At 52.7% G+C, this 15,059-nt stretch overlaps 1 protein-coding gene across 1 annotated transcript in view; it reads left to right on the forward strand.

The window, feature by feature from the left end:
• ARNT2 (aryl hydrocarbon receptor nuclear translocator 2) overlaps positions 1-15,059 on the forward strand; it is a gene marked incomplete at its 5' end in the record, with an annotated part of 112,042 nt that overhangs the window by 10,289 nt on the left and 86,694 nt on the right. The window contains 2 exon segments of the mRNA XM_014585061.1: positions 4,435-4,648; positions 9,815-10,028. Coding sequence (XP_014440547.1) covers positions 4,435-4,648; positions 9,815-10,028 — 428 coding nt within the window.

Below are 15,059 nucleotides of genomic sequence, written 5' to 3' on the forward strand. Positions count from 1 at the left end.
CCTCGTGCTGAGGCTGCAGCGGGACAGGACAGGTGGCCGGGACTCAGAGTTGGGGACAGGAGTGGGGACGCAGAGCAGGCCTTTCTTCCTGGCCCAGGCCGAGAAAGCCCCTGCATTGGAGCACCCCCTGGCTTGACCTCACTCCGTCTCCTGGAATCCCAGTTAGCAGTCAGCCACCCTGCGGTGGATGGCCAGGAAACGTCACCTCGGGAAGCCAGGAAGTGGATCCTACACACCAGGAAGTGGTTCTCCAAAGAGGCTCCTCCCTGGCAGTTGGTAGTGGTACGGCGCCCTCCTCTGAGGGTTCGGCTCGGGCCCCTCCCTGGTCTCTGTCCCGAGTGAATGGAGACCCTGTAGCCCTCCAGGAGAGGCCAGGAACCTCATCGTCACCCTGAGCGGTCCAGGGCCACCTTCCTACCTTTTTGTTAATGATCGAGAGTGTGTGCACACGCATGGGAAAGAGAGTCGGAGGGAGGGAGAGAGGGAGACACCACTGAAGGGGCTCTTCATGCCACTGCCCCCTTCCGCAGCCCTCCAGCTTGTCAGGATCCTGGGCGCCTGTGTACACACCCCGGGATCCAGACCTGGGGTCGACCCTGTGCTTCCAGCCCCGCAGTCCCACTTGCAGCAAACTGCTCTACCAGGCTGGGCTCACCTTCCTCCTTACTGACCCCCGGGAGACGCAGTCTCTGGCTGCCCCAGGATTCCTTCCTGAGCCTGCAGCTGGGATGAGCTGCCTCCGTGGGGAACGGCCTCCTGAATATTTGTTTAACCAGCGCCATTGTCAGCAGAGTCAGGACTGCACGCCACGTTCTTCACGGGACTTCTGTGTGTTCGGGGCCTTCAGAAGGCTCGCGGGACAATGGAGTGAGCGTACGAGTTTCTTTCAGGGCCCCCAAATTTGAAATCCATGCACAGTTTTTCTTTTTTTTTTTTTCCGAATCTACATTTTCTGTGAACTTTTCAAAGACCCCTTGTATGTAGTTACATCGTAGTTCATTAGGAAAGAGTAGAAACATGACACAAATATCCTTTTAGTTAGACTCATCACCTAGGGGAAATTGGATATTGCGCACCAAACCGTCCTTGTCGCTGCCGTCGTCCACCTAGTCTGTGCTCTGTTCAGCCCACTCTGCCTGCTTTCCAGGACCTTCTGAGGGCTTCTCGTATCTAGGCTGCAGACCTAGCTCGGGACCCCGGGCCCTCACTGATGCATCGCTGTCCTCTCTTGAACCCGCCAGCAAACGGCTCTCAGACCTCTGTTGGCAGCTCCCTGGTGAGGTGGCAGCACCCGACCTGACTTACTCCTTACATTTCACAGGGTTTAGCTGGTGACCCTGTAAAGTTACCTGAGAGTTGAGCTGTTCACGGACGTTCCCATAGAGTTGACCTTCGCTCACACCCGTTTTGATACTTTAAGTTTCGTTGGTGTGTAAGCACGGAGGGTCTGCCCCCTTGGTGTGCAGGTTGTGGCTCCCTGTTTCGGGTGTAGGTGTGACCATCACACCCTGTTGATAAGGAATAGGCAAGGCTGATGTGTCCTGCAGGCATCTTCCTTGGCAGAAAAAGAAGAGGACTTTCGGTTTCCAGGAGCCTAGGTCTGTGCACCTGAGCTTAGAGAGGAGCGTGTTCTCTTTCTAAACAGAAAATGCTCGCAGGACTTCTCACGCAGGGAGGACGGCCAAGGAGTCCCGAGGATTCCCCTTTTGATTTTAGTCTTACCCTACAGGTCACCGTGGGCGGGGTGCTCTGGGCGGGCCACAGGAGCCAGCCTTGGGGAGCTGCTTTGAGCAGAGAGGAAAGCGTGTCCTCTAGGGTCCTCTTCCCCCACAGGAGTGTAGGGACGAGTGGAGCGGGCCCTGGTTAGTGTCCCGTGCACGGCCACTATCGTGCCAGGGCTCTTGCCTGGTGTCCGAGCAGCCCTGGACAGCACTGCCTACGTCCTTCCGGCCTGCCTCAACGAAGAGCAGCTGGCCCAATGGGGCAACTTACCCAGGCCTTTCCCAATGCACAGGGGCTAGGAAGGGGGTGCCTCCACTGCCTCTGTGACAGTTCCTGGCTGAGGGCACAGATGCAGGGGACACTGAAGACCAGCCGCTGTGTAGTTACCTGCTGTGGCACTGCTGGGAGAGAGGGAAAAAGAACACCCATACCTTTCGCGGGAGGATTCCTGCACGCAGCGGAGAACCGCAGAATCCCAGAGCACATTCCCCTTGTCATCACAGCCCCTGCGTCTCTGCGCCCTCCTCCCCTCCTGCTCCTCTGGTCCCTTTGTTCTCCGCCGCCCAGCACACAAGCCTGCCCAGTTACCGGAGAGCCGCTTCTGCAGAATGTCCATCCCTTCCTACCCAGGAGTCGTCTGCCGCAGGGAGGAAGGGAACGGGGCCGTGCTGGAATGTTGTCACCGTCCCGTGGTCAGCTCTGCAGGGCCCCAGGCAGCTCCTGGCTCCTCTGTCCTGACAAGGCTCACCCACTTCGAAGCTCTCCAGAAGCCGTCTCCGGGCATGGAATGCAGAGGCTCTGGCCTCCCCCAGCCTCCCCAGCGGCGTCCTCGTTGTGGCCTGGTGCCTGCCCCCCTCCTGCAGGCTGCAGGCCTGCTTTTTCTACCCCCTCACCTGCATTTCTTCCAAGCCCAGGCCTTTGTTTGATCCTGCCGATCCCCTTCTCAGAATCTACCTCCTCTGCTGCTGCCAGACGAGGCCTCACTCATGCCCACCTGTGTCGGCCCCTCCGCCCTGGGACACCTCCTCCTCTCTCTCATTCTCTCCCGTGATTCTTCCTTCCCATGGGCGTTCGTTCCCACGCTGCCTCTCTCTCCACCGCGCAGGGTCTGCTTACCTTCCTAATTAAGCCTCTCACTGCCCCAGGACAGGAGACGGACACTCCCTGTTCTCTGCGCTCCTGGGCCAAGCTCAGCGTTCATATGGAAGGTGCCCTCTGGGCAGCTCAGGTCAGCTCCCTGCAGCGGCCTCCACTGCAACCTCCCCCCCCCACCAAGGTCGCATGTTCACAGAGGCCCCCAGCACATGTGACGTGCATGTCGTCAGGTCCGATCGCCGTCTGTTCCTCCGGCTGGGAGCGTGAAGTGTGAAGATAATTAATACATGCAGTGTTGGAGGCGCCTTGCCTTGGGTGGTTTCTTCCCTGCCGTTAGTGTCACTCTTGTTCGTTAAGCTCCGGCGAAACCCTAAATCCTGCCGCGGACCCGGGGTGTATTTTTAGACAGCTCCGTTACCCCACAGGACAGCCCTGTGTTAGTGCGGGTGGGCTGGGCAGGCCGTGGCTCCCTTTCAAGTCTGAAGGTAACCATCCCAGGAGGGACACGAACTCCTGTCCCTTCTGCTGGTCTCCGTCTTAACACGGCGCAGAGACCATGTCCAGAAATCCCTCACGTGCTTTCTCTTTTCGTTGGCTGTTTGTAGTTTAATAAGCCAGGGGTGCACCTGTTCTCTTCCTGTGCTGCAGAGAGTGTCAGCGTGTAGCACAAAGGCTTGTTCCCAGCTGCCTGTGGAGTGGCCGCCTTGCTGTACTGTGGGGTGCAGAGCGCGGGACTGCGTAGTGCTTGGTACTGCAGGGTCAGCGTCACCCAGACACCCCAAGCAGTGACTGCATTCTGTGTGTGTGCGTGTGCGTGCGTGTCTGGGTGTGCGTGATTCAAGTGTGCACCTGGAAAGCACATGGGACAATGTTATTCTGCAGAAGTATCACATCTTAGGTTCCTTTTTTTTTTTTTTAAAGAGTAATTTATCTAGTTAACTTTATTTGTTGTTAGCTTTTTTTTTTTTTTTTTTTTTTGGGGGGGGTTTTTTTTTATAGGGGCGACTCGCCAAACAGACAGAGAGAGAGAGACAGAAAGCGAGAAATCACCCCCCAGGGGGGATGGTCACACCACAATCCCTTCTACTCCATTCTCCTCTTGGGATCTTGGGCACGCACGCACACGCGCCCGGCATGAGTTTTTAAGCCACCGGGTCCGGGACATGAACCGCCGTTGACTACATGGGAGTCCAGCGACATAGCCATTACGCCAACTGCTGGTCCCTGTCGTTAGCATTTTTTAATCTGTTCCTAGAGAGAAGAAAAGTGAGAAAGCAAGCCACCAGGTCTGAGACTCAAACCGCAGTCAGCCATGTGGGAGTCCAGCGTCCTCACCGGGCTGCCACCTGCCGGCCCCAGGTCTTAAGTTCTGTGGCTGCTAACAAGTCCTTGGGTCCGGGGGAGTAATGAGAAGGTTTCAGTGCATTTTAGAGATGGAGGCCGTAGGAGTCTCTGTGCTCCCCACACAGAGAGGCCTAGCACTCCCTGCTAGGCGTTGGCTCGGCCCTGGCCTGTGGTCACTCGGTGCCGTCCGTGCGCCCTGCGGTCCTGCTGGGTCGTGGCCCCTGGTCTGATCCTTCTCCCCTCTCTCCCTGCTGACCTGTGCTTTCTGGGAAGAGAGAACCACAGTGAGATCGAGCGGCGCAGGCGGAACAAGATGACGCAGTACATCACCGAGCTCTCGGACATGGTGCCCACATGCAGCGCGCTGGCCCGGAAGCCAGACAAGCTCACCATCCTGCGCATGGCTGTGTCGCACATGAAGTCCATGCGGGGCACGGGGAACAAGTCCACCGACGGCGCGTACAAGCCCTCCTTCCTCACCGAGCAGGTACCCTGCGCAGCCCGGCGGTGGCCCTCCCTCCCCGGTCACGTCACCCTCGGAAGGGGGTGAACCCCTGTTGCCAGGATGAGATGAACTGTCTGGGGAAACAGGGTTCAGGGGCGAGGAAGGGACTGGGCAAAGGTCAAGGGATCCAGTTCTAAGCCTCATCTTTTCTATTATGAAGATGACAAAATCCCGAGGTGAATGTTCACCTCATTTGATTCCAGTTGGCCCGTTTGTAAGGGAATAAAGCAATCAATAAAAGTCCCCTTGTGGGGAAATTTGATACACAGTAAAAAAAAAAAAAAAGATGTGGTTTCTGCTCTTTACCAAGGAGCTCTCAAAAAACAAACAAAACGAAACAAAAAACCTTTTTGTGGGACCAGCAGGTGGGGTAATGGTTATGTCACTGAACTCCCATGTTGAGTGCGGTTCGAGTCCTGGATGTGGCAGCTTAAACTCACACCAGTTGCGTGTCGTGTATGCCCAAAAATCCTGAGAAGAGAACGGAGAAGGGACCGTGGTGTGGCCATCCCCCCAGAGGAGCCATTTCTTGCTTTCTGTCTGTCTGTCTCTCCAGCAAAAGCTCACACCCTATAGCAAAAATCTCTCTCAAAGGAAAGGAGCTCTCTTCAAGAGGCTGGTCAGGCAGGTCTTCGCAGCCTTTGCTTTCATATTTCCCATATTCCTTAGTGACGCTCGCTGGAAAGTTAAATATTGAGCACGTGAGCGATGTCCATAGGGCAATGATGCAGAGATGTCAGTAGAAAGCACCCTCGGGGGCCAGTCTGTGGCACAGTGGTGAAGGCGGCTGGATCCCACATGGCTGACCTTGCTGCTCTAGTCCTGGACCCGGTAGTTTGAGAACCACACCGGGTGGATGTGTGTGCATGCCCAAAATTCCAGAAGGAGGGGAAGATGGAGGAGGAGGGACTGCAGCGTGACCATCCCCCATGGGGGGGTGCTTTCTCACTTGCCCTCTCTCCCTGGTGGGCCCGTGCACCCTCTGACAAAATTAATAGCAAACAGTTCAGGCCAGTGGGGCCGCGCTGCCCAAGCACTGCTGGGCCCAGAGGGAAGACTGCGGGTTCGGCCCCCAGGTGATCCATGCACACCAGGGTATGCCCGCCCGTGATCCTGGCTGGCGGGGAGGGAAACACGGCATGTATGGTGGAGAGGCGGAGCCAGTTAGGAAGGAGGCGTCTGCACAGTGGAGAGTCCTCAAAGCAATGGAGTGACGAGACAGGGATGTGGCACAGTGACACAGAGAAGGGTCACAGTGTCATCAGGGGACATGACACTGTTGATGGCATTGGCAGGCTGCAGAGGAGCCACAGAGTGTGCACGGAGGAGGGAAGCAGGAGGGATTCTACAAAAGGGGAGCTCCTGAGGTGTGGCTGAGAGACAGTCGCTTATTCTGCAGGAGCCACGGGTGTGCTCACAGCGTGGGAGCCAGGCTGAGAGAGAACAGGGGAGCGGAGCAGCATGCATGACCCTCTGTCTGTCTGCGGGAGACTGAGCTCAGCCCGTGCCCTCCCTGGTCCCAGGGGGACCTGAGATCCCTCCCCGAGCAGGGGTTGGGCAGGTGAAGCAGCAGCAGCAGCACCACCTGGAAGGCCTGGACATGGGGGCTCGGGCATCGGCTTCAAGCCCCATTTCTGCCACTGCAAAGACAAATGCCTGGTTGGCCCTGTAGCCAATTGTTAAAGGAGCCGCATCCCACATGGCCAACCACACAGTTCAAATCCCAGCCCCAGTGGCATGACAAAAACACTCTTGGCATGTGTACATGCCTGCCTCACGTCCCAACAAGGTAGAGAAATGGAGAAGGAATTGTGACCTGGCCACACCTACTGGGGGAGGGCGGCCTCCTCTCTCGCTCTCTCATTCTCTCTGTCTCTTCTCTGCTGAGCACACACCTGCTTTGGCAATTAAAACGAAACAAAAGCAAAAGCACTACCTTCCGCCTCACATGGTGGCGAGGGATCAGGGAGGCAGGAGTAGAAGCGTTCCACGGGAGGCTTGGAGTGCATGGAGAAGGATGTCTGGTGGGTGACCAGGCAGGAGGTCGGTGAGCGCCGCTAGCTGCTGGGGTTGAGCAGAGATCCTGCGGGGCGAGGATCTGGAATGAATCTCTTTACCTTGAAGCGACTAGGGATGCGGAAAGGGCAGTGAGAGAGGGCGGCCGTGAAAGCCCTCCGAGTCCCGCCCATGCTCGTCCCTCGGTTACTTTGGGTGACAACAACAGTTCATTTGTGCAGCCCTACTGTGCGCCAGGCCCTTGGGGAGTCCTTCACGTGCAGGATCTCGCTGCACCTCACTGAACTCTCACTGAAGAAGCTGCTTGAAAAAGGAGAAGCTGAAGACGTTAAGGAACATACCCCAAGTTACCCAGCAGGGTGGGAGAGCTGCGGACAGTAGTCTAGCTTTACTCCAAAATCCATGCTCTTTTTCTTTTCCTTTAAAAAATTATTTAATGCCATTATTTTTCTTTCACTTGACCAGAAAGAGACAGAAAGAGATGGAAAGTGAGAAAGCAAGCCACCAGGTCTGGGACTCAAACTGCGGTCAGCCATGTGGGAGTCCAGTGGCTTAACCACCATGCCAGCTGACAGTCCCCAGAATCCATGTTCTTAATCCTTACTCTTGTGTAACTGGGGAGTAGGGGCAAGGCTGGCTCTGGATCAAGGGTGCAGGACCTTGCAGTATGTAGTGTGCACCCAGGAACATCAGCGAGGAGGGTGGCAGGGAGAGGGTGAGGGCGAGGGCGAGGTCTGTCCCACTTGAGGACCTTCCTACACTCCCTGCACACTGCCGAAGCTGAAGGCATGACTACCCAAGTGAAGTTGATCCGCCTCTTCCTCTCCTCCAGTGACAGAGTCCTCTACTTCTTTGACTTTAGTTAACTTTTTTTTTTTTTTTAAGGTTTTGATCATAGGACTCGTGTGCTCTCCAGAGCGGAGAGAGACAGAGTTACAGAGAGAGGGAAAGTGAGGAATCCCCCCCTCTCCTGGGAGAATGGCCACACTTCAATCCCTTCTCTCCCATATTCTTCTTGGGATCTTGGACATACACACACATGCCCAGCATGATTCTTAAGCCCCAGGTCCAGGACTTGAACCATGGTTGGCCATATGGGAATCCAGCCACCTTACCCACTGTGCCACCTGCTGGTCATGGGTTACACTTTTTTGTTTTTTTTTTTTAACAAAAACCTCTTCCTATTGGGAAGATCACCCCAATACTGCAAATAAAAAGCTACCCCGATCCTCTGAACTAAGTCAGCAGCTAGCAGACACAGGCCAGCAGTGATATAAAGCAGGAGGAATGGGCTAACTCAACTTTTCCTTGAAAAATTGTGTGTTCTGCTTCTGCGGTTCTTTCCCAAGCCCAAGGTGGTGGTATTCCTCCCCAGCAGAGTGCTTAGAGAGGCGTGCAAAAGCTTGCCAGGTTCTACTCACTAGCAGATCAACATTTTCTAGTCTTTGGATTCTTTTTTTTAAAAAAATAATTATTTATTTAGTTTTATTTATTCATCCATTTATTTTAATTTGACCAGAGAGAGACAGAGAGAGGGGAAGTGAGAGAGCAAGCCACCAGGTCCAGGACTTGAACCGTGGTTGGCCATGTGGGAGTGTCCAGTGCCTCAACCACCACGCCACCCGCTGGTCCCTCTAATCTTTGGGTTCTTGACCTCCCTTGATTGAGATTTAGGGCAGGACCTAGATCGAGACTCCCTACCTTTTGCCTCCACTCAGCTAACCCTTCGTGGGTTTTACTGTAGAATTTGCACAGAAAGTTACATTTGAACAAAGAATCCTTAGCAAAAAAAAAAAAAAATGGTTGCCCACTGCTGATCCAGAAGGGCACCCTTGTTCCATGAGGCCTAGACAGGGTGCGAGGTGACTAGAGGGATGGCCGTGGGTTCTGGCACAGGTGGAAGAATGAGTTCCTGGCTCCTGCCAGTACAGAGCCCACCCCGTTCTGCAGGAAAGAGCTGGCTTAGCTGAATGTGAGACTTGAGCTGCCTTTGGGCTCTGCGAAGACAGACAAGACATCTCCTTTTACCAAAGCTGGATTTCCCATCCATGGCCCTCTGGGGATGGTGGCAAGGCTTCCTGGTGCCCATTGATTGATCCCAAGCAGCTTCCTTCCTGCCTTCAGTGACAGTCATGACCCTGGTGAGTCAGTGTGACCCCAGAGCTCTTCTCACTGTGAAATGAGTCGGATAATGCTGTCTGCCCTGCCACCTCCGGGGCTGCTTCAAGCATCTGTCAAGAAGATGGCGACGGTGTCGGAATTCTGAAGGCCTGACAGACATGCAGCCGTCAGATGTGTGGTGTCCAGGGCAGGCCCTCAGCTAGAAGTACAGGAAAGGAGGAATAGGGATGCACTGTCAGTGTGGCAGGTGAGGGATAGAGAGGCGTACGGTTCCCTCCCTTCCCTCTTCATCCCTTCCTGTTCTTCTCTTTCTTTCCATCTAGCACTTTTTCAGTCAAGTATCATGTGCTGAGCTCTTCTACTCCAACAATGTGGCTGCAGTTTCAAGGTTTGGGTGGTGCTGCTCTCACCTTGGAAACCTAGCCCCATCTGGTGATCCCTCCTTCCCCACCCAGGCTAGAAATTTCCTCTCTTCTTAAGAGAGGACTGGTTAAGACAGGACTAACAGTGCTTTCTTGGTTTTGTTTTTTAAGAGTATTTTTTTTTTTGCTGGAGGGCACGAGCACACTCCAGAGAGAGACACACGGAGACAGTGAGAGAGAAAATGGAAATCACCCCACAGGGGGAATGGCCTCACCACATTCCCTTCTCCTCCATTCTCCTCCTGGGATCTTGGGCACGCAGGCACACGTACCCAGTGTGATTTTCAAGCCACCATGTCCAGGGCTTGATCCATAGTTAGCCATTTGGGAGTCCAGCAATGTAACCACTATGCCATGTGCTTGCTGGCTTCTAAGGGCTAACAGTATTTAGAGTAGCTGTATCTTACGGGTAGAGCAAGCTCCGTGCATTTTTCAGCCTATTTTCCGGTAAAAGGCACTCAGTTCCCAACTATGTATTGCCCCAATGAGTATCTGAATAAAATAAATTGAAGGCTGCTAATAAGAATGTTTATTTGATTTGAGTCTCTCAGTGTGTTGTGCTGATTATAATCTTTTTCCCCCCCTCCAGGAACTGAAGCATCTCATCCTTGAGGCAGCTGATGGATTTCTGTTTGTAGTGGCAGCTGAGACAGGGCGAGTGATTTATGTGTCTGACTCAGTCACCCCTGTTCTGAACCAGCCCCAGTCAGAGTGGTTTGGGAGCACCCTCTATGAACAGGTACACCCCGATGATGTGGAGAAGCTGAGAGAGCAGCTGTGTACTTCAGAAAACTCAATGACAGGTCAGTGTAACTGTCTTCCTAAGTCTGTTGACTCTAGAAAAAAATATCAATCAGTAACTAAGCCAAGAAGCTAAAGGTCATAAAAAGCTGTGTGGGGACCAGCAGTTAGCATAATGGCTATGTCACTGAACTCTCATGTAGTCAACCAGGGTTTGAGGCTGGGACCCGGTGGCTGTGCGTGTGTGCCCAAGATCCTGAGAAGAGAATAGAGGAGAGGGGATTGTGGTATGGCCATCCTCCCAGGGGGTGATTTCTCGCTTCTTGTCTGTCTTTCTTTGCGGTGAGCACACATGCCCTGTAACAAAAATCTCTCAAAAAAAAAAAAGCTGCGTGAAAGTGAGTAGATGTATTTGACTTGGCTTGTGTCATAGCTTCATTAACCCTTCATTAACATTAAAAGATCCATTTTTGCTAGATTGCTTTTTTCTATATTTTACCTGCAATTAGTGTACCTTGCCACTAGGAGTCGTCATTGACACATTCGTCAGATCCACAGGCTCTGTGATAACGTTTATGCAGTGAATGTGACATTATTTGTGATCCTGATTATGGGCACGCCATACCCAGGCCATAGTTACCTAAAATGTAATTTCTTATTGAAACATTTAAACAAAGTCATTTCTGCTATGAAATAACATACATGTTCCTAAAAATCACCACCGTATACAAAATCATGTAATAAATGCTATAAGCCTTATGGGGGTAAGTGGATTAAGAACATAAACTCAGTAATTTGTCAACAGCAGATAAGAAAACAAAAACAGGAGCCTAATAAATTATAGATAGATTGGAAAAAACAGTATCTGGTGTTATAAAATACAGTGGGGAGAATGTGGTTAACAACAGCTTATCGTATGAAAGGTTGCAAGTGGTTGAGATGATGGGTATACTAATTATCCTGCTTTACTCACTGCACATTTTGATTATGTACTAAAAAGTGACATCATAGGAATAGTTATATTAAGAAAAAGTATTAATTTAAAAATCATAGCATAGGGGCCAGCAGGAGATGGCGTAATGGTTACGTCACTGGGCTCCCACGTGGTAGACTGAGATTTGAGTCCTGAACCCAGTGGCTTAAAACTCATGCCAGGCGTGTGCGCGTGCATACCTAAAGTCCTGAGAGGAGAATGGAGGAGAAGGGATTGTGGTGTCACCATTCCCCTGTGAAGGGGGGGGGGTGCTTTTTTGCTTTCTCTCTCTCTAGCTCTCTCTGTTTCTTCAGCGAGCACACACGCCCTGTAGCAAAAAATCTCTCTCTCTCAAAAAAAGAGAAAAAAGTCATAAAATAGTTTTATGCATCGGTTTTTAACATAGCAGTGGTACTTAATTTTGAAAATATCCTCAAGTTTGCCTGTGGAAATGGCTCTCAGAGGGTGCTGCTGTGTGTTGCTGTGAAGTGAAGGGAGGACAGTCACGTGAAATGAGATGGAGAGTTTTAACACCGAGTGCTGATGGGTATGGCTTGTGCTCATAGTGAAGTCAGCGTAGATGTGTTTTGTGTGTTCCTGTGTCGCTCCATCCAGATGGGCACAGCTCTCTGTGTTAATTTAGTATTTTTTGCAGATAAGCAGATACAAAGTCACATTATGTTCAGATTGCTCCCTTAGATCTCAACCACATTGGATCGGATTTGCCTTTTCTTTCTCTCTTTTTTTTTCTTTCAATTTGCTATAGAATGCATGCACTTGCCAGAAGGAGACAGAGAGAGGGGGAAAGTAAGAAAGCATTCCCAGGGGGATGGCCATGCTGTAATCTTTCCTCCACTCTTCTCTCAGGATTTTGGGTATGCACACACATACACACCTGGCATGTTCCTCCAGGTCCAAGACTTGAACCTCGTGGTTGGCCACGTGAACTCTAGCTGCCTCAACCACCATGGTACCTGCTGGCCCTAAGTGTGCATTTTTCTTTATTTTTTTTTAAGAATTATTTTAACTTTTTAAAAAATATTATTATTGATTTATTGATTTATTTTAATTTGATCAGAGAGGGACAGAGAGAGAGAGAGAGGGAGAGAAAGCGAGAAAGTAAGCTGCCAGGTCCAGGACTTGAACTGTAGTTGGCCATGTGGGACTCCAGTTCCCTTAATCACCCTGTCACCTGCTGCACCCCCAAGTTTGCATTTGTCAAAGCAGTTGCCATAGAGACATTCTACCAAAAGATTTGTATTCCACTCCATGGTGCATAATATCTGTGCTGTGTCACTCCTCCTGGCCATAATGAGAGCTGGTGGAGTCTCACTTTGCTGCTGCCCCGAGGGCCTCACTCAGTGCTTTGCACGTAGTAGGCATTCAGCAGAAGTTGATGAATAAGCAAGTCCACGTTTTGCTTTGTAGTCTACTACGGCTGCAGAAAACGCCACAAAGTGGGTGCTTTAAGCAGTGGAAGTTTATTTTCTCATAGCTCTAGAAGTTGGAAGTCCAAATAGTCTTAGACCGTCTGGGTGGCTGTAATAAAATACAAACTGAGTAATCTGTACACAACAAAAAAATGATTTCTCCCAGTTCTGGAGGCTGGGAGGTCTAAGATCTTGCAAGGTGCCCGCAGGTGTGGCCCTGGAGGGCCCACCTGGTCTGTAGACGGCATCTTCTCGCTGCGTCCTCTCCTGCTGGAGAGCACTAGCTGGCCCTCGGGGTTCTCTTTACAAGGGCACTAATCCCAGTCCTGTGGCTTCTCCCTCGGGACCTAGTCACATGTCAGAGACCCCGCCTCCTAATACCGTTGCCTCGAGGGTTAGGATTTCAACATCAGAATTTGGGGGGCTAACTTCGTCTGCTATTGTGTTACTGAACAGAAGTACCTGAGACAGGGTGATTGAAAGAGAACAGGGGTTTACTTGCCTCACATCTGTGGTGCCTGGAAAGCTCAAAGCTGTGGCTGGCGTCTGACCAGCCTCCAGTGCTGTGGCCCAGCATGGCCGACAGGAGCTAGGCCAGCAGGTGTGTGCAGAGACCTGCAGCAGCCATCTTTTACCTTCATAATAACGGAGCTCGGAGGAGCTAATCCGTTCTCGTGAGAGCAAGAACTCTCTCTCACGGGAGCACGTTCATCTGCTCACTACGGCACGGCCCCCATGATGTCGGCAACACCCCATAGGCTCCACCTTTGAAAGGTCCGACCACCTCTCAGCACCATTATGTTGGGGACCAGGCTTCCAGCTCATGAATAATTGGGGGACAAGCCGTAGTTCCTATAGCAGGCGGCCATGAGCATCCGGCCCGCCATCCAAGACCACGGCGTTGGCAGGTTTGGTTTCTCCTGAGGCGTCTCTCCTTTGGTTTGCACAGTGTCTTCACATGGCCTCTCTCGTGTGTGTGCACCTCCCTGTCACCTCTTGCTCTTCTGAGAACACCCGCCATTTTTTATCCTGCCCCCCCCATCACCTCATCTAACCCTAATGACTCCTTTAAAGGCCCTCTCTCCAAACACAGCCACCTTCTGGAGGACTGGGGTTGGGGCTCCTCATACTGATTTCTAGGGCTCCGGTGCAGTTCCCTGATAACGTTTCCGACGTCATCAGAGCCGCGGGAAGTACCGTGTCTCTGAAGGATGATAGGAACTGTCAGTGTTGATCGAACACGTACCCGAGGAGGAAGTGGGTAGAGCGTTGAGCTGTGAGGACGAGCTCTGTCCTACCCATCTCCGTGTCTCCTGGCAGTAAGCGCCGTGTGCTGGTTAAACAGCAGTGCTAACACAGGCTCTGAAAGACGTGCCCTGCCCCTGGCTCCCGGGGCCAGGTAGAGAACTCCATCCAGACATTCTGCAGACCACTGCGTATACAGCTGGGTATTTGGGAGGGGTGTGGAAAGGGAAAACGTTAGCCACAAAGTGCGGGGTTGACAGCTGAAATCACCTTCTCTGGATAGCACTTTCTCGAATTCTCCATGACCACAGGATGTGGCTTTTTGAAACCCAGTCAGGAGATGCAGCTGGGCAGATGGCGGGGAAGTGGTCAAGGGTGTAGCTCACTGCCTCAGCAGGGCCGGGGGGTGTTTCTGCCCATGGGAAGCTTTCGTGTGTCTGGCAGAGTTTAAGGCGCAGCGTGAAGCTGTGTGGGCAGAGATGCCCCTGGGATGGACGCTGGTGGCGGCTGGGGCAGGCCGAGCTGCTGCAGTGGGTGGTGGGCAGCCCATGCTCTCCTTCTGGCTAGGCGCTTCTCGGGAGGAACAGGATGGGGCTGGAGAAATGTGTCCTTAACCTTGTGTGGGAGAGAGGACAGGGTCTCCCGTCCACAGAGAGCATCGCCAAGGTCCTCCCTGGAAGTACGAGGTTACCAGTGGAGAAGGTGCTGGGAGAAGAGGCGGGTTCCTCTCTTCTCTGAACCCCAGTCTCCCTGTCTTAACCCACGTCGTTTCTAAGCCTTCTTCCAGCTCTGCTGTTCCTCTCCTGCCCAAGGCCCCAGTACAGGATTTAGTCTCTGATGTAAAGAATGGTGGGGATCTGGAGGCAGGGCATGCAAAACCAAGAAGGACTCAGGGCCACGAGCCAGGTCCATGCGGAGCCGGCTGCCAGGAGCCTCCACTGTTGATTGACAGTGTGTGGGAGAAGGCAGCACCGGCCCCAGGACCCAGGAGTGGTGCAGAAAGTGAGCCCATCCTCCAGGACCCGATGTGGCAGCGGGGGGAGGGGACGCTGCCGATGGGTGTTCAACACGGCTCAAGGGTTGGAGACCCCCTCTTTCCAGCATTGATCTGGACCAGCAGGTGAAAGGGATCTGTCATCTCAAACTGAGCAACTCTAGACGCAAACCTGGAGTGTCTTCACCAACAGTGCCAGGGAGGGTTGAACGTTCCCTCTGTAAAGGAGACCAGGTAGATGAGGACTCTGGGATTCAGAGGACTCAAAGTCTAGGGTGGCCATTATCTTCCTCCAGAGACTTCCACGTTCAGAGAGAAGGGCACAGGACCAGCCTGGGCTCGAGGGACAGAAAAGCACCTCCCGCCGGCGGGAGCAGAAGAAAAATGTGTTGGCCCACGTCACTGCAAGAGGTTTGGAGGAGCCTGACAAAAATACAGTCTGGGGTTCAGC

This window comes from Tupaia chinensis, unplaced genomic scaffold (genome assembly GCF_000334495.1).
Source record: "Tupaia chinensis unplaced genomic scaffold, TupChi_1.0 Scaffold000078_1, whole genome shotgun sequence".
Taxonomy (NCBI): domain Eukaryota; kingdom Metazoa; phylum Chordata; class Mammalia; order Scandentia; family Tupaiidae; genus Tupaia; species Tupaia belangeri.